Source organism: Anolis carolinensis, chromosome 6 (genome assembly GCF_035594765.1).
Source record: "Anolis carolinensis isolate JA03-04 chromosome 6, rAnoCar3.1.pri, whole genome shotgun sequence".
Lineage (NCBI taxonomy): Eukaryota > Metazoa > Chordata > Lepidosauria > Squamata > Dactyloidae > Anolis > Anolis carolinensis.
In genome coordinates this window covers 7,697,560-7,721,990 of record NC_085846.1, presented here as the reverse complement: position 1 = coordinate 7,721,990, position 24,431 = coordinate 7,697,560, and the positions used below count along the sequence as shown (strand labels likewise).

At 44.2% G+C, this 24,431-nt stretch overlaps 1 protein-coding gene across 1 annotated transcript in view; it reads left to right on the top strand.

Moving 5' to 3' along the window:
* cpne6 (copine 6) overlaps positions 1–23,786 on the top strand; it is a 33,090-nt gene extending 9,304 nt beyond the window's left edge. Inside the window, exons 2-17 of the mRNA XM_062984218.1 lie at positions 2,167–2,327; positions 3,854–4,042; positions 11,032–11,106; positions 12,037–12,111; positions 12,285–12,368; positions 12,793–12,882; positions 14,809–14,907; positions 15,136–15,222; positions 16,747–16,806; positions 17,166–17,299; positions 17,605–17,659; positions 17,778–17,829; positions 19,823–19,956; positions 20,042–20,275; positions 20,972–21,141; positions 23,480–23,786. Of these exons, the coding sequence (XP_062840288.1) occupies positions 2,175–2,327; positions 3,854–4,042; positions 11,032–11,106; positions 12,037–12,111; positions 12,285–12,368; positions 12,793–12,882; positions 14,809–14,907; positions 15,136–15,222; positions 16,747–16,806; positions 17,166–17,299; positions 17,605–17,659; positions 17,778–17,829; positions 19,823–19,956; positions 20,042–20,275; positions 20,972–21,094 (1,644 nt within the window). The 5' untranslated portion in view covers positions 2,167–2,174 and the 3' untranslated portion in view covers positions 21,095–21,141; positions 23,480–23,786. The remainder of the gene's footprint in view (positions 1–2,166; positions 2,328–3,853; positions 4,043–11,031; positions 11,107–12,036; positions 12,112–12,284; positions 12,369–12,792; positions 12,883–14,808; positions 14,908–15,135; positions 15,223–16,746; positions 16,807–17,165; positions 17,300–17,604; positions 17,660–17,777; positions 17,830–19,822; positions 19,957–20,041; positions 20,276–20,971; positions 21,142–23,479) is intronic.
* The last annotated feature ends 645 nt before the right edge of the window (positions 23,787–24,431 follow it).

The window sequence follows — 24,431 nt, the reverse complement described above, 5'->3', positions numbered from 1 at the left end:
TGCCAACCATCCTTCATAAGCTTCTGCATCAGGACCGAGACGGAAAGTGAGAAGGACACTTTGGAATTTGGAAACTTCTATTTTGTGTGCCGTTCTTCAACCCAGGGTAGTGCATATCTGCCTCTGAGCATGCAAAATGTGCCTATCCTCCAGCATTTCAGAATAAATGTATTTTGCTATGGAACAACGCTTACCGTCAGGATGTTCTTCCTAATGTTCTGTTGGAATCTCTTTTCCTGCAATTGGAGCCTGCTGCTCCGTTGTGTCCTAGTTTCCAGAGCATAAAACAAGCCCGCCCCCTCTTCAATATGACATCCTTTCAAATGCTTAAACATGGCTCTCGTGTCCCACTTAACCTTCTCTATGAGGAGCTCCCTAAGCCGCACCTCATAGGGCTTGGCTTCCAAAACTTGGATCATTTTGGTCGCTCTTTTCTGGACATATTCCAGATTGTTCCTCTCCTTCTTGAATGTTGTGGCCAGAAATGAACACTGGGTTATTCCAGGTGAGCTCTGACCAAAGCAGAATAGGGTAGAACCAGGGCTGTGTAGGGCACAATGGGTTACTCCTTGTGTTGCTGAACTGCTGACCTGAAGACTGGCAGTTCGAATTCATGGGAGGAGGTGAACTCCTGCTGTTAGCCCCAGCTCCTGCCAACCTAGCAGTTCGAAAACATGCAAATGTGAGTAAATAAATAGGTACTGCTTCGGTGGGAAAAGGCAAAAAGACGCTCCAAGCAGTCATGCCGGCCACACGACCAGGAGGTGTCTACGGAAAACACAGGCTCCTTGGCTTGGAAATGGAGAAGAACATTGCCTCCTGAGCTGGAAATGAAAGAACTGCTGGGCTCTGGAAGCGGCGCCCTTTTCCATTTCCAAGCCAAGGAACCTGCATTGTCACCTTCTCGTCGTGTGGCCAGCATGACTTTTGCCTTTTCCTGCCAAAGCGGTACCTATTTATCTACTCACATTTGGATGTTTTCTAACTGCTAGGTTGGCAGAAGCTAGTGCTAACAGCAGGAACTCACCCCATCCTGTGGATTCAAACTGACAACCTTCTGGGAAAAGGGGGTCTTTTAACCCTTCCCTATGCTTCTTCTGCCAACCTAGCAGTTCAAAAACATGCAAATGTGAGTAGATCAATAGGTACCACTCCAGCGGGAAGGTCATGCCTGTCACATGACCTTGGAGGTGTCTACAGACAACGCCGGCTCTTTGGCTTAGAAATGGCGATGAGCACCAACCCCCAGAGTTGGGCACAACTAGACTTAACGTCAGGGGAAACCTTTACCTTAACTATGCTATCCAAAGCTAAAATATTTTATATACAGTATTTAACTGGAGTTACACTTAAAAATGTATCTGACTTGTTGGGGTTTGTGGATGATAGAAGGAAGCTCTTACTTGTGCCCGTGAGCCCAGAGACACCCTGCAGAATGATGCACCACTCAGCTTTGCAAAACAAATAACACAGAAACTTTTACTAAATCCAAAAGATCAACAGAACGATGGTATTTACAATAGTCCCTCTGACTGCTTACAGAAATCAGCAGTTATAGGCAGTCCTTTCTTAGTCCATAAATCTACTTCGGTGAAGATCAGCAGCAAACAAGGCCTCAGAAATAGCCAGGCCTCTCTGAGTACAGAGCCATCTTCTTTCCAGCCAGTACTCAGAAGATTTACACACACACAGAGAGAAACCTGTTCAAACTGGTTCTCCAGCAGCAGGATAGCAACAGTTACAAACTAATTCCCCAGGCTACATGCATTTGATTTTCCAGTTAACACACATATAGTATCTTTGCATACCATGACATGACTTGCATACAAATTGAACTTAAGATCACAGACACACACAGAGAAACCTGTTCAAATTGGTTCTCCAGCAGCAGGATAGCAACAGTTACAAACTAATTCCCCAGGTCCTTGCAAACTCAGCCAATTGGCTACATGCATTTGATTTTCCAGTTAACACACATATAGTATCTTTATATACCATGACATGACTTGCATACAAATTGAATTTAAGAACAAACTCACAGGAGCAATGTTGATCAAAACTTGGGGACTGCCTGAACTGTACATTTTTTCCTGGCAAAATTAATTTGTTCTCTCAATCCAGTGTTCACTTTGCTCTTGATCTCTTTCTTCCTCTTCTTTTGCTCAGGCGGCGTCATGTCCGAAGGGGTCGATTCCCAGCCGGTGGCCCTTGGGGCGTCCCGGGTGGAGCTCCGGGTCTCCTGCTGGAGCCTCCCGCAGCGTGGAAGCACCATCAAGCCGGATCCCTGCCTGGTGCTCCAGCTGCTCAGCGGCGAACAGTGGAATGAGGTTGGATGCACTGCAGTGTTATCCCACTCTTTAATTTGGAAGTACTGTATAGTAAACTCTCAATTAACCAGCACTCTTGGGAAATAGATGCCGGATACATGTAGTTTCTGGTTCATTGAGTTACTATTAAAATAGACCTAATTAATACTATACTATGCTATGAACCAAGTATGGGAAAATTGGGGCTCTCCAGGTGTTTTGGACTCCAACTCCCACCATTCCTAACAGCATCAGGCCCTTTCCTTTTCCCCCTCAGCCGCTTAAGCCATAAATCTGCTTCGGTGAAAATTAGGAGCAAGCAAGGCCTCAGAAATAGTCAGGCCTCTCTGAGTATAGAGCCATCTTCTTTCCAGCCACTACTCAGAAGACTCACACAGACAGAGAGAGAGAAACCTATTCAAACCGGATCTCCAGCAGCAGGATAGCAACAATTACAAACTAATTCCCCAGGTCCTTGCAAACTCAGCCAATCAGCTACATGCTTTTGATTTTCCAGTTAATACACATATACAGTAGAGTCTCACTTATCCAAGGTTCTGGATTATCCAAGACATTTTTGTAGTCAATATTTTCAATATATCACGATATTTTGGTGCTAAATTAGTAAATACAGTAATTACAACATAACATTACTGCGTATTGAACTACGTTTTCTGGCAAATTTGTTGTATAACATGATGTTTTGGTGCTTAATTTGTAGAATCATAACCTAATTTGATGTTTAATAGGCTTTTCCTTAATTATCCAAGATATTCACTTATCCAAGGTTCTGCCGGCCTGTTTAGCTTGGATAAGCGAGACTCTACTGTAGTATCTTTGCATAACATGACATGACTTACATAGAAATTGAACTTAAGCTTAAGCTTTAACTCAATGCTATAGTATCCTGGGAGTTATAGTTTGCTAAGGCACCACCTCTTTTCAGCAGAGAAGACTGAAGACCTTGTAGAACTATAACTCCCAAATGGCATAGCAGTCAAAGGGATGTCAAATTGCATTAATTTGCCAGGATAGATGCACTCCGAGTGAACAAAACTCTGCCCGCAGATGAATGTTTAAACAGAAACGACAGCATTTTACGCATACTCTGTTTTATTTATGAAGGTCCCTGACCCCCTTTTTTAAACATCTCATTTTATTAGACGTTGTAAAAGCCCATTATTTCATCTAGATCTATTTTGGGGAGTAAGGTTAATCACTATGGATATTTAAAATTCTGGACAAAACCCAGGAAAGATTAAACATCTTGACGTGGAAGCTATGAGCTTCTTTTGAATGCAAATATCGGCCTGCTCAGTGTTTATGAGGTCGTAAGCTAGGACTGCATTCTGAAACTGCATTATATAGAAGTGTAGATCAAGCATGGGGCCAACTTGGGCCCTCCAGGTGTTTGGGACTCCAATTCCCACAATTCCTAGCAGCCTACCGGCTGCTAGGAATTGTGGGAGTTGAAGTCCAAAACACCTGGAGGGCCCAAGTTGGCCTTGTGCCCATTAAGGTCTATACATCTCCGTCTTTCTCTCCAGGTGGGTCGCTCTGAGGTCCTCCACAGGTCCCAGAACCCCGTCTTCGCTCATGTCTTCGCCCTGGACTATTTCTTCGAAGAGATGCAGACCTTGCGGTTCGAAGTCTTCGATGCCGACGGAGAGGATGCTGAGAACGTGGGACTCGAAGAAGGTGGCCTTCTTGGGACGGTTGAATGTACCTTGGGCCAGGTAAGGACGGTTCTTTTCCCAATGTCATGCCTTCCTTGGTTGTCTCTCAACGGGACAAATCATGTGGATTCCCCTTTTTGTAGGAAAATAGATTAGAATAATTTCTTGATGGTTAGATCCATTAGACAGGGGAATATTCTGCCTTGGAGTGTGACGGTTTTGAGCAGAGACTGTCGGGAGTGCTTTGATGGTGTGTTCCTGCATGACAGGAGCTTGGGCTGATTTGTCCTTGGGATGTCTTACAACTCAAAGAGTGGCAGATACTGTGTTGGAGTCTGTTGGAGTTTCTGTCTCTGGAGGTTTTTAAGCTCAGGCTGGATGGCTATCTGTTGGGAGTGCTTTAATGGTGTCATCCTGCTGGCAGAATGGGGCTGGACTAGATGGTCTTTGGGGACTTTTCTCAATCTTCTTCAACTCTCCACAAGTTTGTATATAATTCAGATTGCTTACTGTATTGTATATGTGTATTAGTATGCAGTTTTCCTTAACTCTATGTTGTGGGAGGGGCTGCAGACCATGTGATCAGATCTGGGCTTGTTCAGGACTTAGACTCCATTTTAGAAACAGTATGCTTGCAACGTTCTTCAAGCCTCCACTGGTTATTAGTTTGTACAGTAGAGTCAGGGCCAGCCGGAGATATTTTTCAATGTTAAGCAGGGGTGCTGAAAAGCGCCCCCGCCACCGGCCCCGCCTCCCACGCCCTGGCCCCGCCCAGCGTGCCCTGGCCCCGCCTCCCACGCTGCGTGGGAGGCGGGGCCAGGGCGAATAGTGCGGGAGGCGGGGCCAGAGTTGGCCCCACCCAGCGTGCCCTGGCCGCGACCAGGAAGTAAGGGTTATTAGTTTGTATTTAATTCAGATTGCTTACTGTATTGTATATACATGTGTTGGTGTGCAGTTTTCCTTAACTCTATATTGTGGGAGGGGCTGCAGACCATGTGATCCGATCTGGGATAGTTCAGGACTCAGACTCCATTTTAGAAACAGTATGCTTGCAAATTTCTTCAAGCCTCCACAAGTTATTAGTTTGTATATAATTCAGATTGCTTACTATATAGTATATGTGTATTAGTATGCAGTTTTCCTTAACTCTATGTTTTGATCAGATCTGGGATTGTTCAGGACTCAGACTCCATTTTAGAAACAGAATGTTTCAGATGCCAGTAGAGGCAGACTACATTGGACTTTCAGACTGGAGAGAGACTCTATTAGACTCTCAGAAGAGATTGGACTTCAACTCCCAAAAATCTCAGCCAGTTTACTAGCTGTTAGGAATTGTGGGAGTTGGTCAAAAACACCTGGAGGGCCAAAGTTTGTCCATGCCTGTTTTAGACAAGGGACTGAAAAGATTATGAGAAAGATGCCCTGTGTTACCTGCACAGAGGAACTACTTCAAATCCGATCTGTAACTGGATATATAAGGAATGTCTCTGTATGCTGAATACATGAAGTTTGTGAGTAAACCAACTATGTTACTTTTAAAGAAGTCTACCTTATTTTTGTCTATTGAGAGTATGATTTAAACCAAGATGTTTTAAGAGAGAGTAGTGTTTTTTGGACAACTGAAAAAACACTTCTGCTATAAATATGTTTTTGTGGATTGGCATATCTTTGTCCCTAACAGTTCAAAGAGATATCTAGGTATATTAATTTAACAACTGAGAAACCTTGCATGAATACTAGTGGATATTTACCACTAAGAAGAAGGTTGAGCCAAGCAAATGTTTAAAATCAGGGATAGTCCTGATTTTGTCAAAATGATGGTGAATGCCATTTTCCAAAAGGTTATGATTTCCATTTCCCAAAAGGTTACGGCATCATTTTTTCAAAAGGTTATGATTCCCATTTCCCAAAAGGTTATGGCATTGTTTTTTCAAAAGGTTATGATTTCTAACAAGGTCATGCCTTTCCAAAGATCATAATTCTCCAAAACTTCCGACTCTATGAAATTTTTATATGAAAAACTATGAAAGTCCTGGGCAAGTGGTCTGGTCCAGCATCTACAAAGAGGAGAGAAGGAAGAGGAGTAAAAGAGATCAAGTAAAGAGTGCACCCCACTTTTGACCCCATTCACCTGTGGCTTTGGCCCTACTGCACAGGGTCCTTGTCATGTGTTTTCAAAGGGAATGTGGCCCTTGAAAGATTCCTGGTCCCAATAGCCAGACAAAAATAAAGGCAAGAGGCAGAAAAACGTACAAAAGGTTCTGTTAGATTGCCCCGCAGGTGTATTTATCCCAGTATCCTGTTTCCAAAAGTAGTCAACCTGGAAAGCTGGCAAGCAGGTCTGAAGCTAGTTGCTCCTGACCATCAGGTGTCTTCTGGGTATTGTATGCAGTGTGTGACTTTATCAGACTTGAGGTGCATCTACACTGTGGAATGAATGAAGCTTGACACTAGTTTAACAGCAATGGCTCAATGCTATGGAATCAAGAGAATTGTAGCTTTACGAGATCTTTACCTTTCTCTACTTAAGAAGGCTGGTGCTACACCAAACTAAAACCCCTGGTAAAGTAAAGGTAAAGGATTTCCCCTGACATGAAATCTAGTCCTGTCCAACTCTGGGGGTTGGTGCTCATCTTCATTTCAAAGCCGAAGAGCCAGTGTTGTCCTTAGACACCTCCAAGGTCATGTGGCCAGCTTGATCTCATGGAGTGCTGTTACCTTCCTGCTGGAGCGGTACCTATTAATCTATTCATAGTTGCATGTTTTCAAACTGCTGGGTTGGCAGAAGCTGGAGCTAACAGCGGGAGCTCACCCTGCTCCCCAGACTGGACCTGCCCACCTTTCAGTCAACTAGTTCAACAGCTCAGCGGTTTAACCCACTGCACCATCAGAGGCTCCACAACTCCTCTTATTCCATAACATTGAGCCATAGCATTTAAAGTGGAGCCAAAACTGCATTAATTTGATAGTGTAGATGTGCCCTTAGCTGTCTTTCTGAAAGCAGAAAGTGGGGATTTCCAGGGAGCAGGACTGTGAAGAATACTTGCAGATTGTTCTCATCCTTGGTGGAAAAAGGGACTACAGCTGAGAAAGTGGTCAACCGATGCCAGATTTCAGGGTTTTTTTCCTGCAAAATATTGCATGAAATTGTCAAGTTTTTTGAGCAAAAGCAAAGTTTTCTGTCGAAACTACACGTTGGCAGAAAAGGTTGCAAAATGTAACTGAATAACTTTTGTATATCTTTATTGAAACACAATTGAGCATATGCAACTATGTAGAAGTATGAAAAAGTAACCATAAAACATAGACAGTTCATATATACTTAAAACAACTGTTGACAAATTACAATTATAGGTGTGTAAACAATCAAACATTTGTGCAAACAACCTAAGATGGGGAGATACATGACTTCCAACTTGCTAGTTTATGGGTATAAGACAGGCATGGGCAAACTTTGGCCCTCTGAGTGTTTTGGACTACAACTCCCACAATTCCTAACAGCCTACCGGCTATTAGGAATTGTGGGAGTTGTAGTCCAAAACACCCGGAGGGCTGAAGTTTGCCCATGCCTGTTATAAGATATCTACTATATTGTCTTCCTCTGTGTCTTTTGGGAAACACAAATATTTAAACTCTGATCATGCTTATCTATTATAGATATCACTGCTTCTTGTTTATGAAGTTGATTAGACATCATTATCTAAAATTACTCATGTTGCCTAATTTTTCTCATATATTCAGTCACTTATCTCCACTTTTCTTAAAACTTTTCCAGTTTTTTGAGTTTGGTTATATTTGTCCCTGGCAAGCCTGGGCTAAAGCGCAAAATGAGCTCAGGCTTGCCAGGGACATAAAAAACAACAAAAAAGGCTTTTTTGCTTACGTTGGTAGAAAAAGGAAGAAAAAGGAGACGATAGGGCCACTGCAAGGAGAAGATGGGGTGATGGCGACAGGGGACAGGGAAAAGGCAGAACTGCTTAATGCCTTCTTTGCCTCGGTCTTCTCACAAAAAGAAAGCCATCTTCAACCTCAGCAACATGGAATGGACGAAGGATTTGGGGAAATCCAACCCCAAATAGGGAAACAAGTTGTCCAGGAACACCTGGCTACTCTAAACGAATTCAAGTCCCCAGGGCCAGATCAGCTACATCCAAGAGTACTGAAGGAACTAGCGGAAGTTATTTCAGAACCACTGGCAATTACCTTCGAGAGTTCTTGGAGAACGGGAGAAGTCCCAGCAGATTGGAGGAGGGCGAATGTGGTCCCTATCTTCAAGAAGGGAAAAAGAACGACCCAAACAATTACCGTCCGGTCAGCCTCACATCAATACCAGGCAAAATTCTGGAAAAGATCATTAAGGAAGTGGTCTGCGAACACTTAGAAACAAATGCGGTCATTGCTAATAGTCAACACGGATTTACCAAAAACAAGTCATGCCAGACTAATCTGATCTCTTTTTTCGATAGAGTTACGAGTTGGGTCGATACAGGGAATGCTGTGGATGTAGCGTACCTGGATTTCAGTAAGGCCTTCGACAAAGTCCCCCACGACCTTCTGGCAAACAAACTAGTAAAATGTGGGCTAGACAAAACTACGGTTAGGTGGATCTGTAATTGGCTAAGCGAACGAACCCAAAGGGTGCTCACCAATGCGTCGTCTTCATCATGGAAAGAAGTCACGAGTGGAGTGCCGCAGGGCTCTGTCCTGGGCCCGGTTCTGTTCAACATCTTTATTAACGACTTAGACGAAGGGTTAGAAGGCACGATCATCAAGTTTGCAGATGACAGCAAACTGGGAGGGATAGCTAACACTCCAGAAGACAGGAGCAGAATTCAAAACGATCTTGACAGACTAGAGAGATGGGCCAAAACTAACACAATGAAGTTCAACAGGGACAAATGCAAGATACTTCACTTCGGCAGAAAAAATGGAAATCAAAGATACAGAATGGGGGACGCCTGGCTTGACAGCAGTGTGTGCGAAAAAGACCTTGGAGTCCTCGTGGACAACAAGTTAAACATGAGCCAACAATGTGATGCGGCTGCTAAAAAAGCCAATGGGATTCTGGCCTGCATCAATAGGGGAATAGCGTCTAGATCCAGGGAAGTTATGCTCCCCCTCTATTCTGCCTTGGTCAGACCACACCTGGAATACTGTGTCCAATTTTGGGCACCACAGTTGAAGGGAGATGTTGACAAGCTGGAAAGCGTCCAGAGGAGGGCGACTAAAATGATTAAGGGTCTGGAGAACAAGCCCTATGAGGAGCGGCTTAAAGAGCTGGGTATGTTTAGCCTGCAGAAGAGAAGGCTGAGAGGAGACATGATCACCATGTACAAATATGTGAGGGGAAGTCATAGGGAGGAGGGAGCAAGCTTGTTTTCTGCTGCCCTGCAGACTAGGACACGGAACAATGGCTTCAAACTACAGGAAAGGAGATTCCACCTGAACATCAGGAAGAACTTCCTCACTGTGAGAGCTGTTCGGGGCCGTGGTGGAGGCTCCTTCTTTGGAGGCTTTTAAGCAGAGGCTGGATGGCCATCTGTCGGGGGTGCTTTGAATGAGATTTCCTGCTTCTTAGCAGGGGGTTGGACTGGATGGCCCATGTGGTCTCTTCCAACTCTACTATTCTATGATTCTATGATTCATGGCGAATCATAAATGCAGTTCATTTATATAGCTACAGATATTCCTTTCCATCTTTGGGCTCTTTATTTGCATAAAATAATATTTTCAGAATATCCAAAAACTCTCATGCTCCCTTCCAGAAAAGACAATACTCTGGAAATGATAAAAAGTTAAAGGTTTTCCCCTGATGTTAAGTCTAGTCGTATCCAACTCTGAGGGTTGGTGCTCAAACTCCATTTCTAAGCCGAAGAGCCGGCATTGTCCATAGACAACTCCTAGGTCATGTGGCCGGCATGACTGCATGGAGTGCCATTACCTTCCCGCTGAAGCGGTACCTATTGCTCTACTCACATTTGCATGTCTTTGAACTGCTAGGTTGGCAGAAGCTGGGGGTGACAAAGGGAGCTCACTGCTCTGTGGATTCGAACTGCCGACCTTTCGGTCAGCAAGTTCTCCAACTTAGCAATTTTCTTTCCTTTCCTCCTCCCTCCCTCTCTCCCTTTCTTTTGGGGCCACGGTGGCACAATGACTTAAATCCTTGTGCTGCTGAATTGCTGACTCAAGGTTGGCAGTTCGAATCCTTTAGATGGGGTGAGCTCCTGCTGTTAGCCCTAGCTTCAGCAGTTTGAAAACATGCAAATGTGAGTAGATTATTGGTACCGCCTCGGCGGGAAGTCAAAAAGATGCTCCATGCAGTCAGGATAGCCACACATGTGAATAAATCAATAGGTACCGCCTCACGGGAAGGCAAAAAGACGCTCCATGCTGTCATGCTGGCCACATGACCAGGAGGTGTCTACGGACAACGCTGGCTCTTCGGCTTGGAAATGGAGATGAGCGCTTCCCCTAGAGCTGGAAATTGAAAGGAGAAGCCTTTGCCTTTGTCTGTGTATTTGTATCTCATTGTAACAAGGCATTGAATGTTTGCCTGTTGTCTGCTTATGTGCTGTAATCCTCTCTGAGTCCCCTTGGGGAAAAGGACGGAACATTATTATTGTTGTTGTTGTTGTTGTTGTTGTTGTTGTTGTTGTATGACACAGCAGACAAGATAGATATGCTGGATTTTGTATCACAAAACCACAAGTCAAACACTTCCAAAGTGTCTAGGACTGTGTGATGTATTTTCGGATGATGCGCGCAGATCCCAGTAGGGTGGCCTTTTCCAGTTGACAGATCGTAATTTTGTCAATGTCTATTGTTTCCAAATGCCGGCTGAGATCTTTTTATTATTATTATTATTATTATTATTATTATTATTATTATTATTCCTCTCTCCATCCTTTCCTTTTCTCCTTCCTTCATTCCTTCCTATGATCCCTCCTCCCTCCCTTTCGCCTCCCTCTTTCCTTTCTTCTTTCCTTTCCTTTCTTGTTCTTCATTCTATCCATTCCCTTCCCCTAATGACTCAACATCTGACTCCACAGATTGTCTCCCAGACCAAGGTCACCAAACCGCTGGTGCTGCCAAACGGAGAGGAGGCAGAGAACTCAACAATCTCGGTACTGTAAAGCCCATCAGGGCTGGAGGTGGATGGGAAGGGTGGTAGAGGAAGAGGAAGCCCAGAGGGAGAGGGAAGGATGTGGCGGAAGAAAGGGCCACTCCGGGTTCGAGTGTGAACCTCAAGGGTCTTCTCCAAAGTGATAGACCAGGTCTGGGCAAACTTGGGCCCTGCATGTGTTTTGGACTTCAACTCCCACCATTCCTAACAGCCTCAGGCTCTTTCCTTTTCACCCTGAGCCGCTTAAGCTGCTTTCTGTCTGGGGGAATCCTTTGTTGGGAGGTGTTAGCTGACCCTGATTGTTTCCTGTCTGGAATTCCCCTGTCTTCTGGGTGTTGTACTTTATTTACTATCCTGCTTTTAGAGTTTGGGAAAGGTTAGACTACAACTCCCAGAATCCCCCAGTAACATGGTTCTGCTGAGAGTTGTACTAAACTGAGAATTCTGCTCAGGCATCATTAGAGTCATTTGGCCAAAAATGTGTTTTTGAGCATGTGCAGAGTGATAATGTGCTGCCAAACTGCCATGTGACTAAGATTAAGGCATAGGGTTTTTAATTCAAGATATCGTGTTTGTTATCCTACTGGCCTACCATGCAAGGCTGTTGTGAGAAAGGCGGCTGTTATGTAAGCAAAGAGCTAATGGATGCTCAGGAATGCAAAGCTGCAGATGGGAAGAATTCAAAAGCGTTGTTCCGTTCCGCAGAGAACTCAGAAAGGCTTTTTAGGATTCCTTTTCTCCTTTACTTATTAATGAGCCTTCTTAACCGATCACCGTCACACTTTAAACTTGGGAAATGGCCATGCTAGGCAGGGGATGCTGGGAACTGAAACCCACGCAGTGAACTTTGCAAAGCTCTAATTAAAACTTTATGTACGTATCTATGAATATTTGGAGTTTGTTTGCTTATCTGAGTCCATTCGTTTGCTAGATTGAGGCCGAGGAGGTGTCCAGGACAAACGAATTTGTGCAGCTACAGTTTCACGGGGAAGAGCTGGATGACAAGGTAGGGGACAACGACACCTTGGACCAACTGAAAAGCCCCATTTATACTGCTACAAAACTGCATTATATGGTCAAATGTAGATTGCTCTGAACTGCATTATATGGATCTACACTGCCATATAGAGCAGTGTGCTTGGCTCTCCCCCACATCCTATGGTTTTCTCCTCCTTGTAGGATTTCTTCAGCAAATCTGACCCTTTCCTGGAAATCTATAAGGTCAACGCCAATGAGAAGGAGCATCTGGTTTGGAGGACAGAGGTGAGAATATTACGGGCTGTTGTATCTTTAGGGTGTTGAAGAGGGAGATGGAATTGCCAAAATTGTAGGAAGGGTAGTGGGCTTTCATGGTTCAATCAGGCATGGGCAAATTTGGGCCCTCCTGGTGTTTTGGACTCCAACTCCCACAATTCCTAACAGCCTACCGGCTGTTAGGAATTGTGGGAGTTGGAGTCCAAAACACCCGGAGGGCCCAAGTTTGCCCATGCCTGATCTACACTGGAAAATGCACTAATCCTAATGGAGATCTACGGCCACCACCCAAAAGATCCTGTCCCTTATGCTAATCTAAACAAGGATATAGAAGGACAGGAAGGCAAAGGAAGCAATGGATACACTGGGAAAATATCCTTTGGGAACCAGGCCTTCCTTGTGTGTGTTTTTCCTTTTTTCTATCCTGCACCAGGTAGTGAAGAACAACCTGAGTCCCCGGTGGGAATCTTTCCGCGTCTCCTTGCAGTCCTTGTGCAGCTGCGACCCCGACAAAACCATCCGGGTGAGCCTTTATTCGGGAATGCGCAAAAAGAACTGGGGAAAGTTACTTTCTTGGTTGCTTTGAGAGCTTCTGGGATCTGCAGTTCACAAATATACTATTTATACACATTGAGTTGCAATATTATAATCTGAGACCCACATCTACATAGTTGACAGTAAATCTGGAAGTCAGGATTTTATAATGGCCAGTCACATAAATGTAGTATTGTTGTAATGTCAATAAAAATCATTTTAAAAAAGATGTTATAACGGCCAATCTGTATCTGTCAAGCGCTTTAGAATATACAGTAGAGTCTCACTTATCCAACGTAAATGGGCTGGCAGAACGTTGGATAAGCGAATATGTTGGATAATAAGGAGAGATTAAGGAAAAGCCTATTAAACATCAAATTAGGTTATGATTTTACAAATTAAGCACCAAAACATCATGTTATACAACAAATTTGACAGAAAAAGTAGTTCAATACACAGTAATGCTATGTAGTAATTACTGTATTTACGAATTTAGCACCAAAATATCACGATATATTGAAAACATTGACTACAAAAATGCATTGGATAATCCAGAACGTTGGATAAGTGAGTGTTGGATAAGTGAGACTCTACTGTATTTGTTTTATTTCCCAGAGAAAGGAATGGGGGATAGTAGATGGAGAAGCAAGCCTCTCTAAGAACTCTTCTATACTGTCATATAATCCAGAATATCAAAGCAGATAATCCACATTATCTGCTTTGAACTGGATTATATGAGTCTACACTTCCACATGGTTAAAGCACTGAGCTGCTGAACTTGCTGATCGAAAGGTCAACGGTTTGAATCTAGGGAGCAGGGTGAGCTTCCGCTATTAGCCCCAGCTTCTACCAACCTAGCAGTTCAAAAACATGCAAATGTGAGTAGATCAATAGGTACCATTTGCAATTTGTTTCATAAAGATCAAGTAGACAGAACATATTGTAAAGAACAAAAATAAATTTCTGGTCTTGCATCACACATTTTAGTGCAAATATTAAGATACAAATAGTGTTCAATTCAGCAAGTATTGCATGCTGGCCACATGATTTTGGAGGCGTCTATGGACAATGCCGGCTCTTCAGCTTAGAAATTGAGAGGAGCACCAACCCTCAGACTTGAACCAAAATGCAATTTGTTTCATAAAGATCAAGTAGACAGAACATATTGTAAAGAACAAAAATAACTTTATGACCTTGCATCGTATATTTTAGTGCAAATATTAAGACACAAATAGTGTTCAATTCAGCAAGTATTGCATGCTGGCCACATGACCTTGGAGGCGTCTATGGACAACGCTGGCTCTTCGGCTTAGAAATGGAGAGGAGCACCAACCCTCAGAGTCGGACAAAAATGCAATTTGTTTCATAAAGATCAAGTAGAGAGAACATATTGTAAAGAACAAAAATAACTTTCTGGCCTTGCATCGCACATTTTAGTGCAAATATTAAGACACAAATAATGTTCAATTCAGCAAGTATTGCATGCTGGCCACATGACCTTGGAGGTGTCTATGGACAACACCGGCTCTTCGGATTAGAAATGGAGAGGAGCACCAACCCTTAGAGTCGGACACGATTAGACTTGATGTCAGGAGAAAACCTTTACCTTTACTATAGCTAGTATATAATACAATGCATGAATCTATGCTATGGTTTGCAGCCAAAAAATCTGTTGCAGCATCTGGGACTTGTAGTTTTACAGATTTCTCTGCCAAAGGGTGCTGGTGCCCCTGTCAAACGACAACGCCCTCGATTCGGTAGCATTGGGCCATGGCATTGATGCACCCTTTGTCATGTCCGGAAGTGTGTTGAGCTTTGTAAGTTGTCGGGAGAAAGATGGGCTTTGGCCTCTGACTGTTGAGCCCTGGGTTGTGTCTGATTTGGGTCCCTTGTCCTTGTCTTCTCCTCTTTCTAGTGTATTGTTTACGATCACGACTCGAGCGGAAAGCACGACTATATCGGGGAGTTCAGCACCAACTTCCAGGAGATGCTGCGAGCTTCTGAAGGAGACGAGGTAGTTTCAATTGCAATATGGGCAAACTTGGTCCCTCCAGGTGTTTTGGACTTCAACTCCCACCATTCCTAACAGCCTCAGGCCCTTTCCTTTTCCCACTCAGCCGCTTAAGCGGGAGTTGAAGTCCAAAACACCTGGAGGGACCAAGTTTGCCCATGCCTGATTCATGTTGTTCTGCTATGTATTGTAACCTGCATCTTTGTCAACCTCAATCCCATTTCTTCCCAGTTGAAATGGGAGTGCATCAATCATAAATACCAAGAGAAAAAGAAGCACTACAAGAACTCCGGGTACATCGTTCTCACTCAGTGCAAGGTGAGCCTCATGCCATGCAGCCAGCTGTTTAGGGGACGTCATGTTCCTCGGCACGCGCCGGATAATCCCAAACATAAACACAAACCAATATCCTTTGAAGTTCTTAAGCTGGGAAATGGGTATTTAAACCTTGGTGATTAAACCCTGCGGTAATAAAACGCCTTGGTTGAAAAAACTTCTTGACCAAGAAGGTCAGCATATGGCTCGAAATTGGAAGGGTACTTCTGACGTGCATCTCCGCATCAGAAACCCGCTCGGATGTGTAAAACATTCCGATTTATAAAATTTCAGCTTCCAAAGTCCAGCCAAAATGCTTACTTTAAGCACCAACTTTCTTTAAATGTTTGGTTAGGGGGATAAGTATTAAAAACTGTGTCTAAGGCTTTCAGCAGCTTCGCCGATGGAGGAATGATGCCAAATGGAGAATTGCTCCATTGGATAGGAGACTATGCAATGGTCGTATGGTAAACTTGTTAAGTTGGCAAGACCTTATAAGAGCAGATGTTAAATCTTCTGAAAGCAGTCTGCAATTTTCGGACAAATATGTTGGACTGAGGTTCCCATCATGCCTCACCATTATGTTGGCCCAAAATATTGGGATAGTCCATCATCTGTCCACTTTGGGATAAGGCCAAACCGCCCACTGGGATGTATGATAATACATCTGCGATGTATGATATTATTATTATTATTATTATTATTATTATTATTATTATTATTATTATTATTATTATTTTATTATGACACAGCAAACAAGATAGATATGCTGGATTTCATATCACAAATCACAAGTCGAACACTTCCCAAGTGTCTAGGACTGTGTGATGTATTTTTGGATGATGCGTGCAGATCCCAGCAGGGTGGCCTTTTGCAGTTGGCAGATCGTAATTTTGTCAATGTCTATTGTTTCCAAATGCCGGCTGAGATCTTTTGGCACGGCACTCAGTTATTATTATTATTATTATTATTATTATTATTATTATTATTATTGGGTTACAGTGTGTTTACTGGGCTGTATGGTCATGTTCCAGAAGCATTCTGTCCTGACGTTTCACCCACATCTATGGCAGGCATCCTCCGAGGATGTGAGGTCTCTTGGAAACTAGGCAAATGCGGTTTATGGAATAATGTCTAGGGTGGGAGAATATATAAACCCCACTTGCCTAGTTTCCAACAGACTTCACAACCTTTGGGGATGCCTGCCTTAGATGTGGGTTAAACGTCAGGAGCGAATGGTTCTGGAACATGGCCAGACAACCCAGAAAACTCACAGCAACCCAGTGATTCCGGCCATGAAAGCCTTTTGACAAAACATTATTGTTGTTGTTGTTGTTGTTGTTGTTATTATTATTATTATTATTATTATTAATATCCTGCTTTATTGCTCCCAAAGGAGACTGAAAGCAGAGAGGGATGGAAGAATGATTTGAATATTTTTGGCAATCGTTAAAAAGTAAGAAAATATTGAAAATGGCTAACATTCATTCTTTGTACTTTTTTTTCTCTTCTTTTGTTTCTCTGCAGATGGAGAAAGTCCATACTTTCTTGGATTACATTATGGGTGGCTTACAGATCTCCTTTACAGTATGAAATCTATCTGTCTGTCTGTCTATCTATCTATCTATCTATCTATCTATCTATCTATCTATCTATGTGTATCTCTACTGCAGAAATAATATAGTTTGACACTACTACTATACCAACCATGCCTCGATGTCATGGATTCCTGGGAGCTGTTATTTTACAAAGTCTTTTGCCTTGTTTGCACAAGAGTGCTTGCGACTCACCAGATGATAACTCCCATCTTTCCATAGCCTTGAGCCATGACAGTTGAAGTTATGACAAACTGCATCTATTCTACAATGTAGATGCACCCCTAGCCCTAGTATCCAAACCTTTAGCCATACCATAAAAGTCCCTTTTCCTTATTCTTTCTTCCCCAGGTGGCTATTGATTTCACTGCCTCCAATGGGGACCCTCGGAGCGAACACTCCCTTCACTTCATCAACCCCAAAGAACCCAACGAATACCTGAAAGCGTTGTCTTCGGTGGGAGAGATCTGCCAAGACTATGACAGGTACAAAAGACTTGATGTGTGAGCCAACAGTGTGATGCTGCAGCTAAGAAAGCCAATGTGATTCTAGGATCAGTTTCTGGATCAGGCATGGGCAAACTTTGGCCCTCCGGGTGTTTAGGACTTCAACTCCCACAATTCCTAACAGCCTACCGGCTGTTAGGAATTGTGGGAGTTGAAGTCCAAAACACCCGGAGGGCCAAAGTTTGCCTATGCTTAGTTTGGATCAAGCTAAGCCATAGTCCTATTCTATTCACATTATGCACAGTCAGTATTTCTGTACAGTGACCTACTTTTTCCCCTTTCAGTGACAAGCGGTTCCCCGCTTTTGGCTTTGGAGCACGGATCCCTCCAGACTTCGAGGTGAGCGGCTTGATGGTTCCTTGAATCCGATGAATCTGGGCAGACGGGTGATGATGAGTCATTTGGTTGCTGGAATTTAAACTCTCTTTATTTCCCACCCCTCTTCTGCCTTGGACAGGTGTCTCACGATTTTGCCATCAATTTCGAACCAGAGAACGCCGAATGTGAAAGTAAGAGCTGATTTATATATGTTAGTTCTTCACCAAACTACAACTCCCACAATTGGGCTGGAGTAAAGAGCAAGAGAAAGATACAGAGATTTTAGGAAGCCAGCAAGTTGTATGATCCAGATTCAGGACAAATGTATTCAGATCCAGCAAAGGAAGAAAGATCTAGTTGCAATTAGTTGCAATTCCAGGAATAGAAACTAGGAACGTATATTTCTCCATTTCCAAAAGTACTGGAATACACATCCCATAGCCATGTTGGGTCTAAATAATGGGAAAGAGAGGGTGCATCTATACTGTTGGAGGTTGTAAAAATAAATAAATAGAAGCTTTACTACAGTATCTGAATCAAGATAAACCCTGCAGTATAATAAAGTGTCACTCAGGCTTGTGTAACAAGTTTTTTTTTCATGTCAGGAGCGACTTGAGAAACTGCAAGTTGCTTCTGGTGTGAGAGAATTGGCTGTTGCCCAGGGGACGCCGGATGTTTTGATGTTTTTACCATCTTTGTGGGAGGCTTCTCTCATGTCCCCACATGGAGCTGGAGCTGATAGAGGGAGCTCATCCGCGCTCTCCCCGGGTGGGATTCGAACCTGGCAGCTTTCAGATCAGCTTTCAGATCAGCAACCCAACCTTCAAGTCACAAGGCTTTAATCCACTACGCCACCAGGGCTCCGTGTAACAAGTAACAGTATCTTTACTTCAGTTCAAAAGATCAAACAGGGCAACAATATATACAGCAGTCTTTCTGAACTCACACAGAGAACAGAGGAAATAAACAGTCCCTTTAAACAGTCTTTAAATATGCCTCATTTCCTTATAAATTATCAGGTTTCGGAGTGTTGGCAGCCATTTCCTTCCTAACTATTTCTAGTCAGCGCTCTCTTCACTCTCCGAGGTGAAAGTGGCAGTTAAACCCGTTTGTCTCAGCAGCAAGCCAGAGTCAGTAGCCAATCGGAATTCTGGCTCCTGGCTGGCTCAGCCAATCAGCTGTCGACACATACATTTCCAGTCAACCCATTATATCATGGTGCCTTTTTACAAATCCTCACATACACTACCAAATTAATACAGATTGGCACTACTTGAACTGCCATGGCGCAATGCTAGGAAATCGTAGAAGCTGTAGTTTCACAAGGTCTGTAATCTACTTTTTCCAAAGAGTGCCAAACGACAACACTCAGGAATCTATAGCATTAAGCCACGGGAGTTAAAGTGCTGTCAAACTACATTAATTCTGCAATGTAGAGGCACCCAGAGACCTCCAAAGGTCACTGAGATAAAGGAGAAGACTGAGAAAAGGGGCTATCTCCTAGGTGAAAGTGGCAGTTAAAACTGTTGGTCTCAGCAGCAAGCCAGAGTCAGTAGCCAATCAGAATTCTGGCTTCCGGCTGCCTCATCCAATCAGCTGTCGACACATGCCTTTCCAGTCAACCCATTATATCATGGTGCCTTTTTACAAATCCTCACATACACTACCAAATTAATACAGATTGGCACTACTTGAACTGACATGGCACAATGCTAGGAATTCATGGAAGCTGTAGTTTCACAGGGTCTGTATTCTACTTTTCCAAAGAGTGCTAAACAATAACACTGTCAAACTACATTAATTCTACAATGTAAATGCACCCAGAGGCCTCAGAAAGTCACTAAGATGAGGGAGAAAACTGAGAAAAGAGGATATCTGTAAACAAAACGACAATTTGCAACAGTTTAGGAAGCTGGATATGTTTATAGATTCAAATTTCAGGAAAATAGATTCCACTTAAACATTAGGAAAAACCTCCTGATGATAAGAACAGTTTGACAGTGGAATTATTGCTGCTGTTGCTTTGGAGTCTGGTGGGGTCTCCTTCTCTGGAAAATTTTAAGCAAAGTCCCATGGCCATCTGTCGGGAGTGCTTTAATTGTTTGTTCCTGCATTTCAAGGTGTTAGACTACATGACCTTGTGTGGCCTCTTCCAACGCTATGATTCTGTGATCCTTTTTCTAGGGATCGTTGGCGTGATTGAAGCCTACAAGCGTTGCCTGCCCCAAATCCAGCTCTACGGTCCGACCAACGTTGCGCCCATCATTAACAAAGTGGCAGCCCCAGCAGCAGAGGAAGAGAAAACAGGGATGCCCACGGTACGGTTGGGCAGGGCAGAATATTCCCGCGTTGGATCCCAGACCAGCGTGCTGTCCTAATGGTGGCATTTCTTTCGACCCGCAGAAATACCGCGTCCTGTTGATCCTGACCGACGGTGTGGTGAGCGATATGCCCGAGGCGTGTGATGCCGTGGTCCGGGCTTCCCACCTGCCCCTGTCCATCATCATCGTGGGCATCGGGAACGCCGACTTCTCCGACATGCGGGAGCTCAACGGAGATCGTGGGATGCTGGAGTCGGACGAAGGCAGGGCTGTCCGCGACATCGTCCAGTTTGTGCCAGTCCGGGAATTCAAGAAGGTGAAACTGCATCATATGGCATGTAGATCAAGCATGGGCCAACTTGGGCCCTCCAGGTGTTTTGGACTTCAACTCCCACCATTCCTAACAGCCGGTAGGCTGTTAGGAATGGTGGGAGTTGGAGTCCAAAACACCTGGATGGCCCAAGTTGGCCCATACTTCTATCTATATGAAAATGTAACGTGTGTTTTTCCCTTGGAGTAAACAACAAAACCACTAAACCAAATGACACAAAATTTGGCCACAAAAGACATAGTCATCCAATCTGTGTCTTTCAATTAAAAAAAACATAGAAAAATAAAGTCCAAATTACAGAGGATGAGGAAGAGCCGTTCTCCCCCTGGCTGCCAGTCAGAAGGGTAGGCCCCGCCCCCTTTAGGCCCCACCCCCTTCATGTCATAGCAACCCCCTCAACTACAATGGCGCCCGGGGACAGGCCTCTTACACACTGCCTATAAACTACAGGAAATAATATATACTAACTACCACCAATTCCTCAATACTTTATTTTCCATATCACCACACTTTGCCACAGCAACGCTTGGCCGGGCACAGCTAGTCGTCGATATCGAGAGACATCATAGTCTCATTCGGGAATGGTATTGACAAACTAATGTGTCCAGGTAAGGGCAACGTTCAGCCTTGCTGGCACTCCGATATCTTTTCAGCATCTTGTTTTTCTCTGTCTTCTTCCAGTCGCCCCCCAATGCTCTCGCCAAATACGTCCTGGCGGAGGTCCCCAAACAAGTGGTGGAATACTATGCGAGCAAAGGCATCGCCCCAGTGACGCAGAGGTCTTCCTCCCCGCAGCCCCAGTGAGACTCATGCACCCTTCCCCATGGGCATGGTTTGTCCAGCACCTTAATGTGAGTTTTCCTGCTTTAAGTGAATGCTGTCTTTACTTTTCAAGAAAGTGGGATATAAATACAACAACAACAACAACAACAGTAGTAGTAGTAATATTCCCAAACACCTTTGTGCAAGGAATTGATGAAGAACTGGGCAACAAATTGTGCAGTGACCTACAAGAATAGATGACCTGCTTTGATGTGTGTCTTGTTGTTGTTGTTGTTGTTGTTGTTGTTGTTGTTGTTGTTGTTGTATTTATTACACTGACAAAAAATGTTTCCTGGTGTCTTCCTGGGGTTATTTGGGGACCATACTCAGAAAATTGCACCGGATAGACAGCATAATTTCTGATGTCTCTTGCCCCTTATTCACTGCCATATAATCCAGATTATCAAATCGGATAATCCACATTATCTGCTTTGAACTGGATTATAGGAGTCTACACTGCCATATCCTGCCAACCTAGCAGTTCGAAAACATACGAAATGTGAGTAGATCAATAGGTACCGCTTCGGCTGGAAGGTAACGGCGCTCCATGCAGTCATGCTGGCCACATGACCTTGGAGGTGTCTACGGACAACGCCGGCTCTTCGGCTTAGAAATGGAGATGAGCACCAACCCCCAGAGTCAGATATGACTGGACTTAACGTCAGGGGAAACCTTTATCTTTTTTTTTTACACTGCCATATAATTCAGTTCAAAACAGATCATCTGGATTTCATATGGCAGTGTAGAAAGGGCCTCAGATATCGTAATCATGATTTTCTATGGATGAGCAGATAAAGACTAGTACTGTATATGGCATAGAGCTGATCGGGGAAAAGTGGTGCCCTTTTTGGAATCAACAGGTCAAATATACCCAGAAACAGGTCTCACATTAGAGGTATCAAAATGTGTGTTACTGTATTATTATATTTACCCAAAAATTACATAACATAAAACCCTACAAAATACAAGTATTGAAACAGAATTATATATTATGATTAAGAATCAGATGTAAGGAGGTATAAAGCGGAGGACCATGAGTGATGTGGCCTGGGGGATAATGGGAACTGCAGTCCGAAAAGAATCTCCTAACTTTCCTCCAGCAAAGCACAGCCTTAGAAATGGGGGGTTATTGAAAAGGTTGATTGGATGACTTCTGAGTTGTGCCCACTTAGGGGACTCTAGTACCCATCATCCACAGATGATCTCTGGGCCCACTTAGGGGACTCTAGTACCCATCATCCACAGATGATCTCTGGGCCCACTTAGGGGACTCTAGTACCCATCATCCACATATGATCTCTGGGACCACTTGGGGAACTCTAGTACCCATCATCCACAGATGATCTCTGGGCTCACTTAGGGGACTCTAGTACCCATCAACCACAGATGATCTCTGGGCCCACTTAAGGGACTCTAGTACCCATCATCCACAGATGATCTCTAGGCCCGCTTAGGGGACTCTAGTACCCATCATCCACAGGTGATCTGTGGGCTCACTTAGGGGACTCTAGTACCCATCATCCACAGATGATCTCTGGGACCACTTGGGGAACTCTAGTACCCATCATCCACAGATGATCTCTGGGCCCACTTAGGGGACTCTAGTACCCATCATCCACATATGATCTCTGGGACCACTTGGGGAACTCTAGTACCCATCATCCACAGATGATCTCTGGGCTCACTTAGGGGACTCTAGTACCCATCAACCACAGATGATCTCTGGGCCCACTTAAGGGACTCTAGTACCCATCATCCACAGATGATCTCTGGGCTCACTTAGGGGACTCTAGTACCCATCATCCACAGGTGATCTCTGGGCTCACTTAGGGGACTCTAGTACCCATCATCCACAGATGATCTCTGGGCCAGGCTTTAGCACAGCAGATTAAACCATGAGCAGCAGCAAATCTTGTTAGCTGAAGGTCTATAGTTCAAAGCCTGGGTCAGGGTGAGCTCTTGGCCTTTAGCCCAGCTTCCGCGTACCTAGCGGTTCGAAAGCAAAATGTGAGTAGATAAATAGGTACTGCTTAAAAGCATGGAGGTATTATAAGAAACCCATAAGGAAATGCCAGAAAAATGCTGGTGATTCGATCAAGGAAAAAAGCTCTTCGGCAGCGAGATGGAGTGACAGCACCACCTCTTACCCGGAACCGAGCAGAAGCCTCCAAGATGCCAAAGATGGGAAAAGCCTATATATCCCTCTATCTATGTACAATTGTCTGTCTTTATAAACTGCATTGAATGTTTGCCACTTATGCATGTTCTATGTTCTGCTCTGAGTCCCCGTCGGGGTGAGAAGAGCGGCCTATAAATAGTGTAAATAAGCAAATAAATAATCCTTTCTCCTCTTGCTTTTTCCTTCAGGTGCCTGTTTCTCTTTCCCCACACCTCCGTCTTCCAGCTCTATAGTCCCTTAGGACCCCCTCCTCGGCCTCTTCTGGTGGGGAAAAGAGAGAAAGAGAGGGAAAAAATACAATTAAGGAGAGAGCACTTCGTCTCTGGCCTCCGGGCCTCCACCCTGCGACTCAGGACGGCAGCTGGGACTGCACTCCATCCAGATGTTCCCAGCTGTTCCCCATCTCCCCATCCCCAGCCCTCACGGACCCTCGCCCCAAATTGCCTGCATCGGTGACTTCCATCTCCTTTAATAAACCAGCTCTCTTGAACACCCTTTGGTTCCTTACTCTCCCTTTATCTTTGGTCCCGGTCAGAAACTCAGGAATATTTGGAGAAATCATGGAAGGGAGCCGAGGTGCATCTACACCAGGCATGGGCAAACTTCGGCCCTCTGGGTGTTTTGGACTTCAACTCCCACAATTCCTAACAGCCTACCGGCTGTTAGGAATTGTGGGAGTTGAAGTCCAAAACACCCGGAGGGCAGAAGTTTGCCCGTGCCTGGCTGAAGATCTCTCCGCCTGTCTTTCTCTTCCTTTTTGGAAACAGATGGCAAATCCTCCCACCAAAAGCCCAATTTGCCCAATTCTATCATTGGTGGGGTTCAAGGAGCTCTTTGATTGTAGGCGAACTATAAATCCCAGCAACTACAACTCCCAAATGTCAAGGTCTATTTTCCCCAAATTCCGCCAATGTTCACATTTGGGCACATTGGGTATTCGTGCCAAGTTTGGTCCGGATCAGTCATTGTTTGAGTCCACAGTGCTCTCTGGATGTCGGTGAACTACAACTCCCAAACTCAAGATCAATGCCCATCAAACCCTTATAGTATTTTCTGTCGGTCATGGGAGTTCTGTGTTTGAGCCAAGTTTGGTTCAATTCCATTGCTGGTGGAGTTCAGAATGCTCTTTGATTGTAGGTG